The following is a 20,278-nucleotide window of genomic DNA, read 5'->3' as shown; positions in this document are numbered from 1 at the left end:
TCAGAAGTGTTATTCAAAATTTGTGATTATCATATTAATTTTTGAAAGTTTTCAACTAAAATTCTTACATTTTTGTACCTTTAAAATGAAACGTTTGGGTTTTAAATGGGTGTGTGTGTGTAATTTTGTTTTCTCAAAGGCTCAGGACTGAACTTGTTATCTGCCACAGGATTTAGTTTTATGCAGTGACTGCAGACTTGTATTAGATCCAGGTGAGATTGCTTATAGTTATTAGCATCATCGTCTTTTCAATCAGAAGTCTGGAATACTGATTTTGTTTTCCAGCTGCTCAGACTACCCCCAGGGTCACACAGCGCTGCAAATCAGACAGTTTGTGAGGTGCGCTGCAATAAACATAACGCTATCAATGCAGTTAATTGGTTATCAATACATATGACCTCATAGGCAAAAACAATTACCTGCCTAACTGTAAAAATGAAAGAGGCCTAGACAAAAGAAAATGCATGTATTCACACAGGCCTGGTCATTCAGCATGCAAAATTATGCATGCCATAATTAATTTGCCATTAAGGCTGGATTGATGTTGCCTTCATGATGCACACAACCAAGCCATAATTGCCTCTGGTGTTGCATTCACAGCTTTGCCTCATTACTGAAACAGATGCTAATTTAGCAGAGCAGCTTCAGGTTGACAGGTGTGTGTGGTGTGTGTGTCTTCAAGTGGATCGTTCTGCTGCATCGGCTCACATGTAAAGTGCTGCGGAAGGGAAACGAGGAGTTGAAAATGCATCATAATAAGCAACAGCATGTTCATCGTGAGGATATAAAAAAAATATTTTCCTTTTCAGTGGAGCATCTTTTAATCGTAATGAATGGCACAGGCAGTAATTGGTATGTGAGGTGAAAGAGACTTAATAGCTTTGGAAAACAAACCATTCTGCTGAATTATTAAGCTGTTTAACTAAATTATTTGCTTTTGGACCTCTTAGTTTTTCCTGTTCTTGAATTGATTCGGCTTAATGTGATCCTCCTGTTTTTTTAATAGCTCAAATGAATACAACTGATTCTTCAAAAGCTGTTTATTCTTTTGACAATAAACCCCATTAATATGTTTAATGGCAACATTTTCAGCTATTTGCAGAGAAACTACACTCATACAAACAAATGAAAAACTACAAAATATCATCTTTTCCACATCAGTTCAGTTTGTTCATGACATTAATGTCTCAGTCTTTATGCAGTGGTCATGATCTCAACAGCTGGAGATGAGTCCTACAAGGAACAGCTGCTGAGTCCACAAATATGGCCTTACATCTTCTTCGCCCGTTTCTTGGGTCTTTGGTTGAAAACGGGCGAGCTCCCCATCAAGGAGTCAGGCGAATGTGAAGCGTAGCTACCGTCTGATGCCGCGCCTCCAGGAGAGGGTGCCATGGCTCCTCCGGACTCGCTCATTGTGGACATGGGCCCAGCCTCCTCAAACACATCTCCACCCAGGACACTGTGGTGATGGTGGTGATGGTGGTGATGGCCAGCTCCCTGGCCCTCCTCGCCATCCTGTGGCTCCATTTTGACCTGTGGCCACAGTGGCGAGTTGTTGGCCCCGCCCCCTCCTTATAAAGAAGAGAGCAAGTTCAGCATAGGTGACTCTCCAGCACAACCTTTCGAAGGACTTGTGTCCCACTGTATTAGCAAAACCTTATCATGCTGCTTTGGATAGTCTCTTGACTATTAAACAATCATAGAATCAGTTATATAACAAGTGGAGAGTAGATTTTTAATTGAAAGAAGATCAAAGAACAACACTGAAAACTTTTCTTGCATCAAAAGATGTTTTTCGCTCTTCTCCTGACTACCTGGTTTGATTTACAAGCAGCTTCCATCTGACTGGATGAAGTTAACCTGTGATAAACGGTGATAAGACAGATGGTTTGTCCAATCACCTGCCACTTTGAAAGTTCCTTCTCTTTTCCAAACAGTTTCTACTGGTGCCTTCCCCAGTGGTTCTGTGTAACAAACCAGGTTACTTCTCTCCCACTTGATTACATAAAATATTCAAAGACACTTCACCCCTCTGTGTGAAATGTTCAAAAGGTCGATGAACTCCTGTTTTGTTGTAATTTCAGAGGATACAATTTTTAAAATTTTTTTTTAGTTGAAAGCTAGGTGTGAAGCTTTCTATCCACACTGCTAGCCAGAAAACTGCTGCTACAATTCTTGGAATCTGAGATGCCTCCAACTTTGCATATGTGTCTGAAGGAATACAAGAATGTATTACCTCTAGAAAAAAATGGATTCACTATGTCAAGCAGAAATGGACGCTTTCTGAAAATCTGGCAACCTGTCATTAGTCTGAAATTAAAGTAAAGCAAAGCAAAGTAACTGCATAAAAGTCTCATAGGTAAATACTTACAGGTACTGTATGTTGTAACTTCTGTGATAAATTATGTGTTTGTTGTTTGTTCTGCTGTATTTCTGTACTGCTTTTCAAAGTCAATAAACAGATGTTAAAAAAAGGGTCTTATATTCGGTAATGGAACAAAATCGACCTTCCCACCACAGATTGCATTATGTAGAAATACAGTCCTCTCAGTGGGAGAAATCCAACGCTGAAATATCAAAACCTCACATAGTTATTTTCAGCTGGATTTCTGTTACAACAACTACAAACGTCAACTACAAATCAACCCTCAGACTCCGTTTTATGGTCTGTTAATTTGGTTACTGCACAGTGTATCAATAAACATGATAAGGGTCATGTTTAATGAGGACCAAGTTCACTTGGCCAATTAACATTTTTTATGAAATATCGTCATATTTGTGAGCAACCTTAACAGAAGCAGTGGAAGAGACCTTCCTGGAAAGCCACCTAGTTCTGTATTGAGAAGGCTGGAAGCTTCCTGTTGACGGCTACACCAAATGATTTACTTATACCAACACACTCAAAGCAGCACCTTTGACTTCTCCACATTGGTGGTTTAATCACACTACAGTCACACAACACTACTATCACACAACAGAAATGCTTGTCTCACCAGAGGTGTGAGGAGAATGGTCGCCATCCAGGCCAGAAGCTAGCCTCTCACCATGGGCCCCAAGGACCCCCATGGGCAGAGCTTGGTCCCCAGAGGCCAGGTCAGCCTCGGGCTCCTCGCTAACAGGGAAGGAGATGTCGCTCATGGGCTCCTCCTTGATCCTCGGGGGTTTGGAGTCCTCCAGAGCCTTCTCTGGATTTACCAGTCGCTCATATTCCTCCGACAGATCCTTACTCACCTGGAAGAGAAATATCTTTGTAGTCCCATTTTACTGGTGACAGCTCGAAGATAAAGAAACATAAGAGCATGCCCATGATCCAACCTATGGGAAAGCAGTGGTCTGTGATTTGCCAGGTACAGACACAAAGGATCAGCTCATCACTTGTATATCTTTAGAAGTCATGTTGGCACTGAAGATAGTGAATCTCTCAGTTTGGTTTCTGTCTTGCTTCCAAGCAGCCTGCACACAGTTTTCCATACGCTCTATTGTTATTACTTGTACACAGTTCTTTATGCTTTCTGAAATGAGTCATCGTTGTGGTGGTAAAGCCATGTGCCAAATGTAATTATTTTCATTATCGTTTAATGTGCTAACAACTTTTCCAATTAAGTGTTTGGTGACACAATTTCCCCAAGAAACAAATAACGGAGGAGGTGGGTGCAATGGTGAGAATTTACTGAAACTTAGAGGTGCAGTGTGTAGGATTTAGGAGGAGTTTAATGTTCATAATTAGGTTTTCATTGGTGTTTAATAAGCTGAAACTATGAACCGTTGTGTTTTCGTTACCTTAGAATCAGCCTTCATATCTACAGAGGGAGCGGGTCCTCTTCAAGGAAGTCCACTGTGTTGCACCGCCTTGTTTCTACAGTAGCCCAGAATAAACAAACCAAACACTAGCTCTAGAGAGGGACTTTCAAGTTTTTTTTGCATTTTTTGTGGCCACTTAAGGGGAGGGTGAGACGAGGGGTGTTCAATTGGTTGCCAACTGCCAGCACATTGCTGGATGCCACTAAATCCTGCACACTTGACATTTAATAAGCTAGTTTTTATTTCATAAAAATGTAATAATTTTTTCTGACTTTAGCAGGAGCACTCTTTATTTCAAACGAGGTGGGGTATCTCCGCTACAAAATGCTGCCGGAAACGCTGTCTTCAGTTGTCTTATTTTGTGCGACCAGAACCCAAAGATATTCAATTTAAAGTAATAAGAATAATAATTAAAAAAATAACTGAGGCAAAGTAGCAAATCCTCATACTGGAGAAGATGGAACAAGAGAGCGTTCAGTGTTTTTGCTCTTAATTGATGATTAAAATGGTTGAGAATTCATTTTCTTTAAATAGACTATTCAATGAGACCAGTGACAGATAGTATGAAGAAAATTCTGCTGCTTGACTTTTCCATAGCTTCTGCTGTCTCTTCCGTCTGACACTACACAGCAGCAAACTTATGATGGATCTCAATTTTCAAAAGATATTATCCAAATTACAAAAAAATTTTGTTGAGCTCTCTAAATAAATAGGAATGGGCAATATAAATCAAATAATTTCTCACAGTATACATATGTACCCCTGGTATATGCAGTATACCAGATCTTGGATGGTTGACAGATGTATACCATTTTACAGAAAATATTGTCAACCCTATGAACAGTTACAACCCACTCCAACCTCACCTGCAGCATGTAGCTGTGATAGTCCTTGATCCGCACTTGCCAGAAGCGCTGCAGGGCCAGCACGCTGCCGATGCCCACCTCATGGAACACTTGCTCCACCACGTCTGGGAAGGGACTGGCTCCGAGCCGAGCCTCCCGGTCCACCGCCACTCGCAGCAGGCGGGCAACGCGCATGTAATGCTCGTGGACCAGATCCGTCAGGGTCTCCAGCACGCTCTCCTGGGCTGACTCAAAGCCAGCATGGGCCAAGACGGTGGCCACTGACTGATAAAGGAGCTGCCTGCAGGAGGGCCAACTCAGCTCTGTTACAGGCTCGCCTTTACCCCTTATGAGGGAGGAGATGAAAGGAGATAAATGATGACTGGTTGCTAGATTTGATTTATATTTAATATCTAAACTTTGAATGACTGATAAGACTAAAACTTACATGCTTTACTGGATGTGTAAAATATTAAAATCACAAAGAAAGGAGTGCAGTATCTTGGCTCAGGTACACAGTCAGATTAACTTACTTATAAAAGTCACTTTCGGGGTCACTGTGGCGGAGCTGGAAGGGCTGCCGCGGGGCTTTGCTGTCCACAGGTAGCAGGTCATCTGGCATAACAGGTGGGGTGGGAGGACGCAGAGGCAGGTTGGTGTCAGCCTCCTCCAGCCTGCTGCCACCCTCTGAGGGCGCGGAGCTCTGACCCTGAGCCTGGGCTTGGGCCACTGCCAAGAGACCACGGAGGCGGCGGGCATGCTGACACAGCTGCACTGTGTGGATGGTAAGGCTGCAAGGCTCTGAGGGGATGTCCAGCATTGTGGTGGGCCGTGGACGCTGGGCTGAGGGCTGGTGCAGGGGAGGGTCCTGCATTTCCACTGAGCGAAACTCACGCTGGAGCAAGTCAAAGGAGCTGCGACTGGGAGGGGCGCCTGCAGGTCCAGGGATCTCACCCCAGTAACGCATCATGATGAGTGACCCAAGTCAAAATCTGAAAACTGGAAGGGTGGAGAGGAGGTCAGAGTGACCATCACAATCAAGGATGAAGTGGGTATGAACAACATCAAATTAAAAAGAAAACTCTCTTTACATTGTCAAAATAGCTTAAAAGATGAAGTTTTTGTTGATACAGAGTGACAACTAAACTATAAGTGCCGATGGAAATCACGCCATTTATTAGTAAATCATTTATTACCAACTGCACGGCGACAATCATGCACAACTCAGACAGCGCTTTAACACCTGTTACAACAATGTACGTGTCTTGTGATTATATCGGCATACATCTGACCAACCACTACCATGTAATAAAGAAAATATAAGACATTATAATCGGATCACACTGCATTTAGACTGTGGGCATAGCAAGTGATGGCATTTTGATGGTTAAAAAAAGTGTTAAAAACAAAATTAGCTGTAATTAATGTAAGCCGAATTGAGGGTTGAATATCAATGCTTTGTGTAAGCTATGAAGTCAATGTTTAACAGGTATATCCGTTTGCCGAATAGCAAGACAACACAGGATGTCAGATGTCTGAATGGTGTTTGGTACGCTGCAAGAGCGCACAAGGGAGAACGCATAAGAAAACAACTCATAACAAGCAACGACTTAGCTACAAGTAAGATGGCAATGTACGCAGCATGCATGTTAAGCTATTCAAATGATCTGTATAATAAGAATTCGACTGTGACTCACATTACGCAGAGTTAGGTGAAATGTCTGTTGATAATTGAAACATCTTCGAAGGAAGTTGCACAGGAAGCATGCGTTCTCGTCCTTGTTGCAATAAAACCGGGCGAACAGCTTCTGAACAAGGTAGTTCCGAGACAAACCATTTTTTCGACTGTGATACAGTTATGAATTCTATAAACATGCCGTGTAGGCATGTTTAAAATATTTTCAATTACTTTTTTATTGGGTCATATTCTTTATTAACTGTTTGAGTGAGTTTTAACTGAGGCTTAGAAAACCCGGACGAAATTCACAGTAACACCAAATAAACATGGCCACCTCCCCGCCGTCAGACGTGTGTGTGAGAAATACGGATGAAGAAATGAATTCTGCAATGGAAACGGACGAGTGTTCCGCCGCTGAGAATGGAGGTGAACCTAAAAACAAAGACGTACACAACACCGAACCACAAACAGAGGACACATTTAAGAAACCGGCTCTTTTCGCCGCACCTTCACTCACCAGCAAGCGCAGCAACGTTGCTGCTCCGTCCAAAGCACCAGAAGCCGAAACAAAAACTGTGACAGAAAACAACAAAGCTGAAGTTGTTGACACTGCCAGAGAGGATTCTTCAGTTCCTGTAAATGAAAACAAAACCACCGAAAAAGGCGAACAAGAGGACCAAAAAGAGGCTAAAGATAAGAATGTGGCTCCTGGTAAAGCCAAGCCTGAAGCTAAGCCCAGGGTGCTTCCTCCTAAAGGGCCCCCGGCTGGTAAATTCCCCCCTCTCCCGTATACAGAGCCTCCCTGGGGTGGCAACGCTCCAGATACCCCCTATGCCCTGGAAATTCTTAAAAATGGCACCATAGTGGACACGGTGCCCCTCACACACAGCAGTTATTTCGTGGTTGGACGTCTACCTGTGTGTGACGTCTCCTTGGAGCATCCCTCTATCTCCAGGTACCACGCAGTGATTCAGTACCGCAGACACGCTGGAGAGGGAGAGTCTGTCGGAGAGGAGACAGGGTTTTACATCCATGACCTGGGCAGCACACACGGCACTGTGGTGAACAAGAACAAGATCCCCCCGAAGACCTACATCAGACTACGTGTGGGACATGTCTTAAAGTTTGGTGGGAGCACGAGGCTTTTTATCCTGCAGGTAACTCACGATGGTTTAGGAGCAGTAAATGTACTGATGAGGACAACGGGACAGCTTTCATTAGTGCATATCAGAGTAGGAGTAGGCCACTGAATTAGGGATGCATTACAGTGCATTGCATACATTGGTAAATGTATATTATCAGCTGTTAATAGGTATCAGTGAAATCTAGCTGATAAATAGAGCTGATCATTTGAAGGCAATTTTATTTCTTTGGGACGTTTTTTTCTTTTTTTCACTTTCAGGGGAAGACAACATGACTGGAATATGCAACACATGTTCCACAAGGGTTCAGAGAGGGGGGGAGTCAGTTTTAACACAGCAAATCTTATTATACCTGTTCATATTAAACCATCCATCTTTGCTTACTACATTGTAGCCTTTGTTACCCTCGGGTGTGCTTAACTACAGGTGATGAACTTCTTCAAATACAAAAATGTTACTGCCTACACAAAGATAAGAAGTATACACAAGCTCAAGAGAAACAGATATGTGATTCAGGCCATACCATTGTCATCATGGCACCATAGTATTTAATACTACACCATTTTTATAATTATTATTACTGTCAGTTGCAATGAACACAGAAAGGTTGTTTTTTTTTTTTGTTTGAACAAATGCTTTTTTATAATTTCACAAAATAATATGTCCTCCTGACAGACATTGAACTTGATATAAACTTGAATGTCTCAAAGATTTGGACAAAGCAAGACATTTAATGACATCACCTTGGCCTCTCAGAAATTGTAATGGGCATTTATCACAATTTTAATATGTTTTATGGCTAGTTAAGTTCATTCATTTCATTAAAATCCATTGATCAATCAATATTATTTTTCTTTATACAAAGCATGGATTATTAATCTGTAGACAGCAACCCATCTGACAACATCATAGATTTCTTATTTTGAAAACACTGTTTGAGGACTTGTATGATTGCCTGCAGTTTTCTGTGCAGTGCAAGCAAATAAATAAACAAAGAGCAATTTATTAACAATTAGATGATTCATCAATCAGCTGATGGACAGAAAAGTATTTGGCTTTTGTGTATTTTATAGACTAAATCGGTGTGTGGCAGCACCCCCTGGTGGGGCACAGAGCAACTGCACAAAAACTAAGCAAAACTAAGGTTGAAAAGACCTTTGGCACATAACAGCAGATATTTTGACTTGTCAGACACAGTTGTTATTAATATCATAATTCTGTTCTGCACTGCACGGTGCTTGTTGGAATGGTACAATTGTTGATGTTATTTATTATCTGCTGTGAAGAGGGCTTATGAGTCTTACCTGGGAATGATCTAAACCTGATCTAAAAAGAAATTGCTATACATTCTTTTTCAGAGACACAGAATTAGTAATATGTTTTTCAATAAAATACCTAATAATTGTCATCACCTTTCCCCTTTCCTCCTTCCACAGGGTCCAGAGTTTGATGAGGAAGAGGAGTCGGCTCTAACAGTGACAGAGCTGAGAGAGCGAACCCGAAAACAGAAGGCGGAGCTGGAGAAGAGGATGATGGGAGATGGTTCTGATGACGACGATGAGGAGGAGGAGAAGAAGGAGCAAGGCGGGGAAGGGGAAAGCAACAAGAGCAGGAGCAAACTGTCAAATGAAGACTCAGGCTGTTCCTGGGGAATGGGTGAGCTGGTTGGAGGATTATGCCATAGCATGTTATGTGTTATCTGTGTTGACTTATTGTTGTGTTGTCATACTGAGTGTGTTGGTGTCAACTCTCTCTGAAGGCGAGTAACTACAGACGCACTTTAATCCTTCTGTTCTCTGCTTTGCTTTCATTTCATCTGTCTCCATAAATCCCTCTCCAGCTGAGGAGGCTGTCCCTGAGGAAGATGAGAATGAGGAAAACCCCTTTTCAACAGAGTTCCAAGAGGACCAGGAAGCTGCCTACCTGAAAGACCCAAAGAAGGCTTTGCAGGGCTTCTATGACCGGGAAGGTGTGAGGCTGTTTTAATCCACAGATGTCTAGTTCTTCTGCTCTTGTTGTTCTTATGTCTGTTTAATTTCTTGACCTCAACTTTGGCATCCTTTATTTTAGGTGAGGAGCTGGAGTTTGAATATGAGGACAAAAGCCATGGCAGCTGGCTCTGCAGAATAAAGTAAGTGACATGAAAAAATTACAAAAGAATTTTCACAATCACGCAGTTGATGCTGATGTTTCTGTCAGGCTTCCTGTGGACGATGCCATGGGCCGGCAGCTGGTGGCTGAGGTGACCCACACAGGAAAGAAGAAAGAAGCAGCCATCCAGTGCTGCCTGGAGGCTTGTCGAATGCTGGAAGCCAGGGGGCTGCTGCGCCAGGAAGCAGGTGTGAATTATGACCCACAATCTGGAGATTTTGTAGCTTTTATTGCAGTGATACCAGCCGGCCGGCTGGTACCGCCATCGCTGAGAGCAAACAAAAACCGCACAGCGAAATCCCCACTCTTCTCTGTTCTGGCACCCCAGTGGTGGAATGAACTTCCGACCAATGTCAGGACAGCAGATTCGCTCGCCATCTTTCGCAAAAGACTCAAGACTCACTTGTTCAGACTTCACCTCGACCCTGCAAAGAATATTGTTTCTATCCTTTCTACTTTATCAACAGAGATATGTTGTGGTTTCTTTCTTGTGACAAATGTACTTATTGTAAGTCGCTTTGGACAAAAGCGTCTGCTAAATGCCCTAAATGTAAATGTAATTTTCATGTTATACGTTTCATTTCTAGTGTCCCGTAAGCGTAAGAAGAAGAACTGGGAAGATGAGGACTACTACGATAGTGACGATGACACCTTCCTGGATCGAACTGGCACTGTGGAGAAGAAGAGGCAGGACAGAATGAAAAAGGCAGGAAAGATTGAGGAGCGGCCTGAAACCTACGAATCATTGGTAAAAATCTGCTTTTGTTTATACACGACTGTGGAAAAATAACAGTATTTAGTACATGTTCAATCTCCTCCTTAAAGGTAGTGTCTCTGTGCTGGAATTTCTAACTTTTATACAATGCCTTGAAAAGTATTGATATTCAATACCGTGTTTTGGTAGCACAGGGAAATTGACACAAGATTGAATTGCATAAAATTTCAGATTGTTATTAAAAGATAAATATAACAAGGCTTGTGTACTGTGGGTTAAGGACAACCGCATCTAAGTTAGTTTATTTTGACCGTAGTGTATTTCCTATCACTAAAACTGAGTTATCTCAGGCCTGATAGCTCTGAGGGGGATCAGCTTTGACGATTACAGATTACAACAACAGGACAGGACCTCACATTTTTCAACAGTTTACTGGGCCACCTTGTTTGATGTGATGTTGAAATGGGAACTGTCACCAACCTCTCAAAATTCTTGAGTATTGAACCCTTTCAAATATTCAGATTTGATATGCAACAACACCTTATATTATTCACGTTTGTCTTATTTACACTTTGTGTTCAGCATGATTGAAACTGCACACATATCATCTGCATAAATATACCTAATTATAAACAAGAGTAAGAGTCTACAACCATGCTAGTGCCTCTGTGAGGCTGTACCCTGAGCTAAACTCGTAATATCAGCATGTTACATGGTATAGAGTAGAGGTTTGCATCTTCACTGCCCCCACAATTCGATTCGATTACGATTCACCAGTCTACGATGCGATTCGATTCAATTATATGATGCATCTTGATGCATCTCGATGCATCACATCCTCAATTTTCTATATTACCACACATGGCTTTTTCATCAATTAACACAAACAGATAAATATGGACTCTTTATTTAGAAAGCTGATTTAAAATTCAGATGTAAACAAATGTCACATGTTTTGTTACATTAACTTGCAAAGAAAAATATAATTATAGGCACTAGCACAACAGCTTTCTCTGTTAGCTGCCACTCCTTCACTACATCAGACAGAAGCTCAGCCAGATGAAAACCAGTGTGGCTTTCGAAAACGACTCTGGTTTGCAGCACATGTGACACAATGTCCCAGTCGTCATTAAGGTAATGTGCCGTTACCGTTAGATAGGAGTCGGTCACCACAGAAGTCCATGAATCGCATGTGACTGCTACTCGGCAAGCTTCCCTCATTGAATTCATCACCTGGGCTTTTGTTTCTCTGTACAACGCTGGCACAACCATGTCTGCAATTGTTTGCCGAGATGGGATCTTGTACTCCAGGGTCTTAACCAGCTGGCAAAACCCGGCGTTCTTGACGACGCCATAAGGCCTTAAGTCCTTCGCTATGAAAGCTCCTACACACCGAGTTATCCTCTGGGCTCTCTCGGACTTGGACGGCAACTTTCTCACAGACTCGTCGATCTTTGACTGCGCTGGGTCAGTAGTCTTCTTTCCGTTGGGACCAGAGGCTAACATTAGCTCAGCGTGCCATCGGCTAATGTGGTTCCTCATATTAGTGGTGTTACCGAAGTATTTGATTTTAGCGTGGTAAGTTTTACAAATAGCATGGGTCTTGTCCAGTTGTCGTCGCATCCCAGGAACTTCATAAAATTCAAAATGTTCCCAGATATCCGCTTTTAAGTTGTGTGGATTTTTTATCGCGCATCGGCTACCGCTACTGCTTTCCTCCGCCATGTTAGATGTTGGGTTTACTATAGGCGTGGGCGGATCGATCCAAATATCGATAGTATCGATACCAAGGTGAGTATTGGTATCGGATCGATACTAGCGTGATGAGATCAATATTTTTGTTGTAGTTTCTCTTCTATAAGAGAGAAACTCTCCCCCTCCCCCTCCCCTCCTGCGCTGCCTGCCAGAGCAGAGACAGACTGGTGAGATGGCAGAGAGGAAGAGGAGTGCTGTTTGGAGTTATTTCACAGCTTCAGACAGAGAAACTGCTACCTGTGACGTATGCAGGAAACCAATACTTGTATAAGCATTTAAAAGTAGCACACCCAAAAGTTAACCCTGAGCTGCAAAGCAAACGGAGGGAGGAGGAGGGAGCTCCCCAAACCTGAACCAGACCCCTGGCACAGAGACAGACATCACTGACAGAGGCCTTTCATCAAAAACCTCAACAATATCCAGGTAGCAATTTTTAGAAGTTATTTCCAGCCTTAATTAATGTTGTTTTTCAAAGTGTAATTGGTTGTCAGAGATGCCATTTTAGCAGACAGTTGAAATAAATCTTAATTGTTTTACTGGAACTCAAAAATATATACTTATAGTAAGATATATAGCCTACCTCAAACCTGAAGTATGAATATGGCAGAATATAATAACCCTTTTGTGTATCTGTTGAAGGAACATTAGTATTCCTATTTAGGCTACATGCAGATATGAAAACAGGAATGAACTTCCGACCAACGTCAGGACAGCAGAATCGCTTGCCATCTTTCGCAAAAGTCATTCATCCTTGATGAATAAGCAACTACTTTGCTCTGACGAGGGCTTGAATATTGTTTCTATCCTTTCTACTTTATCAACAGAGACAAATGTACTTATTGTAAGTCGCTTTGGACAAAAGCGTCTGCTAAATGCCCTAAATGTAAATGTAAATGTAAATGTGAGTATTGGTATCGGTATCGGCAATACTGGCCCTGTAATTACTTGGTATCAGATCGATACCAAAATTTGCAGTATCGCCCACTAGTTTACTATGCTCGCGCGTGTCCGTCCTTCACCACAATGCAACTTGAACTTTACAACTTTTACAACTTTCAGAAACGGGAAACGCAACAACAATCGCCCATGTTTTATTTTGAATTTAAGAGTCGATTATGTGACGTAACTGCATCGATTCAGAATCGTCCCATTAAGCATCTCGATGCATCTTTGAATCGATTATTTTCTGCATCCCTAGTATAGAGTGACCATTTTCACCATCTTAATTTAGCATGTTGGCATGCTAACATCTTCAAATCAACACTAAATCAAAGTACAGCAGATGCTGATGGGAATGTTACTGTTTGGTCATAAACCAAACTTGCCCTGGTGATGGCAGTAAATGAAGATCTCATGGAAGTCCATTCAGTAGTTTTTTGGGACATTTCACTCACAATCACAAATGTCAACCTCCTTAAAACTGTGGTGACGCCAGAAGAAACACCAGGGGATCACGAAAGTCAGATTTCACCTTCTGTTGCAAATTTTATTTGACTGGTGAACAACTTAGACATTGTCAACCTCTAGAATGCAAAGCTTCCTCCCCTGTGGTAACCACAGTCTCATAAATCACACAAGAGGTGCCAATGTCTCCTCTCAGTCAAAAAAAATGTAAATGCAGCTGCTCTGTGTTCTGAAAATAATATAGGAATCAACTTCACATGGCTTTGGAAACAACTCTATACTGTGAGGTGTATTTATGTAAGCTGCACTATATTGTTAGGCATACTGTATGCTTCTGTGGTAACATTCATGTATTTGATTTTCATGTAGGTGGCCAAACTGTCAGAGGTGGAGAAGGAGCTGGCAGAGACACAAAAAAAGCTCAGTGCTAATAGGGGAGGTGAGTCATGATCGCCTGGGTGTTCTCTAGGCAGATGCCACACTGCCTATAGATGCATGTGCTCTTAGTTATTGTATGTTTCGTCCCTATCATCTTAGACTCCTCCGGCTCTTCTACCGAGGACCCGCTGGATGCCTTTATGACTGCAGTGCGAAGTGAGGCAGCCATGGACGCCGTGGAGCGCAGGAAGCTTCATGTGCATGTAGCCGACTTACGCAAAGATGCCCAGAGGCTGCGCAAGCTGGTTGAACTCACACGGCCTGCCCAGATGCCCTCACTGCTGCCGAGGTTAGAGATGGTGCTGCAATCGCTGGTTGAACACCTGAGAATTTTTATTTTGAACAAATACCCAAAGTCCTGAAATATCAGCACATTTTCCATGTCGATGATGTTAACAACAAGTACAAGAATTGCAAAGTGTTTGTTTTTTTCTTCTGAGAAACATTCTCTTGAGTGATGAAACTTTTTGTGAAAATCCACATTTAAACCTTATTTTGATGTGTGTTGGTGTGATTGTGGTAGCTCAGAGTCAGAGAAGCCTAAAAAGACCTTACCGCTGTTTGGTGCCATGAAAGGAGGAAGCAAATTCAAACTGAAGACTGGCACCATTGGAGTATGTATTGTTTCTCATGTTTGGTAACTCAGTTGAGTCATTTGACTCCTTCATTCCTCTGAAAATACTGCATTTCTTTTCTGTCTTTTGCTCAGCTTCTCTTTTCACTATTGATATTTTCTTATCTCTTGTAGAAGTTGCCTCCTAAGCGCCCAAACTTGCCCGCAGAGCTCTTCGACATGAAAGCACTTCCATCAGGTGGAGAAGAGGAGGAGGAGGAAGAAGAGGAGGCGGAGGAAGAGAAAAATGAGGATAATGATGAAGAGTTTGCAACGATCACAAAGATGAATGTTGACTCAGAAGAGTCTAGTCCATCCATCTCTCAAGAGAGCTCTCAGGCTGCAGGGCAGCGAAGACAGCGACCAGCAGCACCGTCCCAAGAGCCAAAAGGTAAAAAGACTGAACCCAATGAAGGAGGTAGGTTTTTTAAGTAGACATTAAAGGAAAAGTTCACCCAAAAAAGAAAATGTAATCATTATCTGCACAGGCCCACGCGAATGGAAAGTTAAGTGAAGTGTCGTAGTTCACAAAACATTTCTTGAGCTCACAGCAAAACAGTGTTGCAGCAGAGGTTCGAGTCCCGGCCTGGGGCTATTTGCTGCGTGTCACTCCCCCTCTCTCTCTCATCCTGCTTCCTGTCCACCTTGAGCCTGTTCTGTCAATAAAGCCGTATAAAGGCCAAAAAATACTTTAAAAAAACCAAAAAACTGTTGCAGCATTCTCCACACAACTCAAGTAGATGCGGAACTGTTAAAATGTAAAGAAAAAACTGGAATGAAAAGCATAAAATGGCTCCATAAAGCTCATCCGGTATAATCCAAGTCTCCAGAAGCCCTGAGATCACAAATTGACTTGAAAAGATATTATTTATACCCTTTTTAAAGCCAAAATCTTCACTGTAGGTGCAAAGCTTAAAGCATTAGCACATATCCCATCTGAAGTCTGTGCAAGAGCTCACCGTGTGTCGAGGGTGTAAATGTTTTGTGGACTACCAAACTTCACCCAACTTTCCATCAGCGTGGGGTCAAGTAGATAATGACTGGATTTTCATTTTTGGATGATCTTATCCTTTAATGCAGAAAAACAGGAGGAAGTGTACCCTCTGTATTTTGGTTTTCTGATTCCTTCTTAGTATGTTCAGAAGTTTTAATATCAACTTCATCTGCCACTGGGTGGCAGTAGATACGTAATACATACAAAAAGCATGCTGTTGTCTATGTTTCATCCATAAGAAGTAGTAGTTTTTCAAACGGGTATTTTTTCTTTTACACTTTTACAAAGCAGTCAGCTAATATCTGTCCCTGTCACTCATATCTGTAATGGTAAAATTAGAGGTACTACTCTTGTTGGACTGAAAATGCTAGAAAGATTACACAAGTAAAGTAGATTATAAATGGAATGTTGATTTATTTTAAACTTGTAGATCAGTGTATATGCTAATCATTACACTATGTTTTTGTTTGTATGACTTCATATTAGAGCAAAGCCACAAACGGAGGAGCAATGAGGAGGCTGGTAAAGCAGAGGAGCAGGTTCCTCAGTGCAGCAGCAACAGCAAGACTGTGGCCCCATCCACTCCAGGTGGGTCTTATGATTTATTGTTCCCATCTTAATCTATGATTTCTCCAGTGTTGGTTATTGGTGATAATCTCTAATATACTCTTCCTACATCTCCATAGATCCCAAAGCAGAAGGAGACGGGGAGCCAGCAGCACGGCCTGGCCCCAGAAAGAATGTGAAGAAGAAAGTGATGGGCCCCAGCAAGGTAGCCCCCCGACACACACACACACACACACACACACACACACACACACATACAGACACACACAGACACACACACACACACACACACACACACACACACACACATACAGACACACACAGACACACACACACACACACACACACACACACACATACAGACACACACAGACACACACACACACACACACACAAGAAAATACATTTAATTCTATCATACAGAGAAGTCTGACCAAATTAATTGTTTCTCCACAGCCACCATCGCAGCTCTCAGGGCGGTATCCAGAGGACGACCCTGATTACTGCGTGTGGATGCCCCCTGCAGGTAGAACACCTGACCTCATCAGGCTATTTGCATTAGTCTGCAAGACTGACTTATTGACCAATTGACCATGTCCTTAGGTCACAGTCACGCTTATTAAGCAAGCAGTTTATCCTTAACCTTATTGCTCTTTGTTCTAACCAGTGAGACATAAATACTTTTGTCTAAGTCTTTAGACCCTTTGTCTGAACACGTTTTCAAATCTGGTTAATGGAGGCAATATCTGGAAGTCAGATATGAACACAGTCTGTGCAGCATAAGTAGGTTTCTAGGATAACTCGATTGGGTAACACTTTGTAATAAGGTCTTTTCTAAAAAGCACAAGTTAATATGCAATATGGTTCTTTTAAGTCCTCATAAGATGCTAGTTACCATTCCTAAGACGATATGGGTGTTAATAATAGCATAATCAACACATTTACTATAGGGTCCATTTCTGCAGCTAAAATTGCAGTGACATTTTGATTGTTCACTCAGGAATGCAGATCATAGTCAGTTCAAGATAAGCTTGAATAAAAATAAACTTTGAAACGAGTGCCAGATCGAGCTTGGATTCAAGGTCTGAACTAATTGCACTCCATCATTTCAAGATTGTGAAAGTTTGATTACAAAATGTTGGGGCGCTGTACTGTACTCCCTGTCAAATGGGTAAAATTGTTCATGTGAGACATTTTAAAGGAGACACTGTTCATTTTCAGGTTCATAATTTTCTTTTGGGTCACTACTAGAATAGGTCTACATGCTTTAATGCTTAAAAATCAGCTGCAACAATGTATACTCCCCTTTTCCAACACTCTGTTTTAGCTCTGGTCTCTTTAAGGCCCCCCTCCCGAAAAGCGAGTCTGCTCTGATTCGTCAGCTCACACACACCTGAGCCAGCACTGCTAACAACAATAGCGTAGCTATGCTTAATAAATTCTTACGTGCCAAACTAGGCGCTAGGTATAACTTAGGCAAATGTGTGACATGGGCTGTGTTCAAAATGATAAACTAATGTACTGCTTACTACATACTCAATCAGTATATACTACATACTGCCTACTAAACAAATGTTTAAGTATGGTATTGCCAGCAGACCATTCCCATTCAAGTATAGACTAAATCAACATCACATTACCATCTCCTCCATACATCCATATACCAGCGACCGTAAATCCACACTATGTCCAGCACTCAAGGCAGCCTTAAGACTTTAAGTATTTTTTTATTGCAAACTAGAGATAAAAGGTAAAGAGACGTGGTGAAGGCTGTTTTTTGTGGTTCACGTTTGGTTCACGTTTGATCTTTAAGTATTACAGTGAAGTAACTATTTGAATCAAAAATGGACAGAGCAATGTTAGCAGCCATTGTCAGTATGCATTAATGAGCAAAAACAAAGTCTCTGGCTCTTTACATTATCTTATAAAGTTTACTTAAAGCAACACTCAACTGTAATAATGAAAAATAAACAGAATAAATGCGTTACAGTAGACAGAAATGTTGTTATGCATGCACTGGAACCTATATAACAAACTGAAGGAGACGAAAAAATAAAAAAGCATAATGGGTCTCCTTGAAGCCTTTTTGAGAATGTGATACGACATGATTTGGTATGTAACTGTGAACCCTTATGATGCTTCATCTTCTTTCTTACCTGTAGGTCAGACTGGAGATGGCCGCACAGCCCTAAACGACAAGTTTGGTTACTGAGTTCCTGTGTCTCTGCTCCGACAACTTTTATACTGCAGATAATACCTGCACCACAAAGCCTCTGGCCTCCTTAACCTTGACCATTAACCCTCTCCACCCATCCCAGTTCCAGGAGCCTAAAGAAATGGGAGCCTGTAACAGACTGGTCAACAACAATAATGCTGCACCTTTTTATTTATCTTTGGGGGATATTTGCATTTTCTGACTGCCATAAACAAAAGGCAAACCATTCCAATTCACATTAAACTGGTGAGCTTGGGGATCTGCCCCCCTCAGAGCAGACACTGGGCAGTCAGCCTGCTGGCTCTTTCACCAAGGACAATAATAGAGATGGGTCAAACTTGAATTTTGTCCTTTTTTATTTGAATTCTATATCATCCAAGCAGAAAATAGAAAGAGACCGAGCAGGAGCGGTAACTGATCTGAATTCAGCTTTCTGGTATTTGGATGCTCCTCTTTCAGTTAAATCCACCTGACATCCAATCTGTATCCCTCCCCTATTTGGCTTCAGTCGATCGCTGGCATAACCTTTTTTTTTCCAAAGGAGAGTGTGTAGCAAGAAGGGAGAAAGAGAGAGAGAGAGAGAGAGAGAGAGAGCATTGAAGCAGCTTTTCTGACCATCTGGACACTTGGATGGCTTACTGGATGAAACGCAAGCTGATAATGACTCAAGCTAAGTGGAGTGTGTGTCTGTCTACACCAACACACACACACACAGCCCAACCTTCTCAAAGTTCTCTTTTTAACAAGATTGTCTTTATGAGCGAGTAAGCTATTGGTGTGTGTCTTTGCCTCAAGCAGGATTCCTCACTCTGTGAAATCCCACTCAGTGCTGTTCTGTTGGTTTGCTGCCATACTTTCCACCCTCTTTCCTGTCGCCTTTTCTCAAAACACAAAGTAAAGAAATGTAAACTGTATTTTGTTATATAAATGTGTAATAAAATCATCTGTACATAACTCTGGAGCTGCTCTGAGCTTTTTTACACACTTCACATTCACCCTGTCATTTTCACTCTTCCCTAAATCCGTCCTCTCTGGTGTTCACTTCTGGGCCTTCTTCACAACCGACACTCAGCTTTGACGTCAGAGTTTCTTTCCGACTCTTTCATGCCCTCTCACACACACAAAGAGCGTTTCTCAGGGTATGATCTGGCACAAAGAGGCTCGTAGTCTTGGCTCTAGATCTTTGCCGAGATGTTCTGTGCTGTGACCTACTAATCAGTGATGGAAAGCATCCCCCCAAACACATGAGAGGAGCCCTCTGTCTTTCCACCTGGCAGATTCTCCAGATGATGTTCCAATGATAAAACATAAGCCTGTGCACTCTTGTCACTCAGATTAGTGCAGCTCTAAAGATGTACAGGGTGTCTACTGGTATCAGACACTTAAATGTAATGCTTTTCAAGACCATTTTAATCAAATTTAAGACCACTTTTAGGGCAAATTTTCTTTTTCTTATTCTAGCATTGCAGCAAAGTATGAAGCTAGGTTGTTTATGTGGTTTTGTGCATAGGTAGGTTTTAATGTAGGAATATGGTTATTGGAGTCAGATCAGTCTACATTTGTCAAGAAGTTAGAGGATAAGTCCACTCAAAAAAAGCAATTCAGTCACTATCTACTCACCCAGCAACTCATGTTGATAGAAAGTCAGATGAAGGTTTGTAATCCACGAAACATTTCTGGAGCTTCACAGCCAAACAGCTTGTAGCATTCTCCTAAACACCTGAAGTATATGCCCCAGCACACATCCCATCTGAAATGGGTGCACGAGCATGGCCATGTGTTCGTGGTTGTAAATATTTTTTTTGTTTTGTTTTTTCAAATTAAATTCTGATCTCTTCTAGGAACTTGGATTGCACTAGATAGGCTGTACTGAGCCATTTTATACATGGGTATCTTTTTTTTTACTTGATAAAACAAGTCACCGTCTACTTCAGTTATATAGGAGAATGCTGCAGAACTG

At 41.8% G+C, this 20,278-nt stretch overlaps 2 protein-coding genes across 4 annotated transcripts; one reads left to right on the top strand and one right to left on the bottom strand.

Annotated features, from left to right (window-relative positions):
- Positions 1-1,025: 1,025 nt before the first annotated feature.
- supt7l (SPT7 like, STAGA complex subunit gamma) lies at positions 1,026-6,923 on the bottom strand. 3 transcript variants are annotated; one of them, XM_084381657.1, is made up of 5 exons: positions 6,842-6,923; positions 5,180-5,645; positions 4,668-4,992; positions 2,994-3,231; positions 1,026-1,571 (listed from the first exon to the last, which is right to left on the bottom strand). In XM_084381657.1, the coding sequence occupies exons 2-5, from the start codon at positions 5,614-5,616 to the stop codon at positions 1,270-1,272; spliced, it is 1,302 nt and encodes a 433-aa protein (XP_084237783.1). In that variant the 5' UTR covers positions 5,617-5,645; positions 6,842-6,923; the 3' UTR covers positions 1,026-1,269. The 3 variants fall into 3 exon arrangements, with proteins under 3 accessions (XP_084237783.1, XP_084237781.1, XP_084237782.1); XM_084381655.1 differs by lacking the exon at positions 6,842-6,923 and adding an exon at positions 6,344-6,422; XM_084381656.1 differs by lacking the exon at positions 6,842-6,923 and adding an exon at positions 6,344-6,422 and having other exon boundaries at positions 5,180-5,638.
- Positions 6,651-19,272, top strand: slc4a1ap (solute carrier family 4 member 1 adaptor protein; the record flags this gene model as incomplete). Its single annotated transcript, XM_084381654.1, has 14 exons — positions 6,651-7,481; positions 8,903-9,122; positions 9,307-9,435; positions 9,537-9,597; positions 9,666-9,805; positions 10,205-10,365; positions 13,861-13,930; positions 14,029-14,218; positions 14,453-14,543; positions 14,678-14,933; positions 16,023-16,124; positions 16,223-16,308; positions 16,560-16,629; positions 18,266-19,272. 14 exons carry the CDS (start codon positions 6,651-6,653, stop codon positions 18,313-18,315), a joined length of 2,457 nt encoding a protein of 818 aa, XP_084237780.1. The 3' UTR covers positions 18,316-19,272.
- Positions 19,273-20,278: the final 1,006 nt, after the last annotated feature.

This window comes from Pagrus pagrus, assembly GCF_965226575.1.
Source record: "Pagrus pagrus genome assembly, chromosome: 18".
NCBI lineage: Eukaryota > Metazoa > Chordata > Actinopteri > Spariformes > Sparidae > Pagrus > Pagrus pagrus.
Note: the sequence above shows the minus strand (reverse complement) of the source record. Positions and strands in the feature narration are given on the sequence as shown.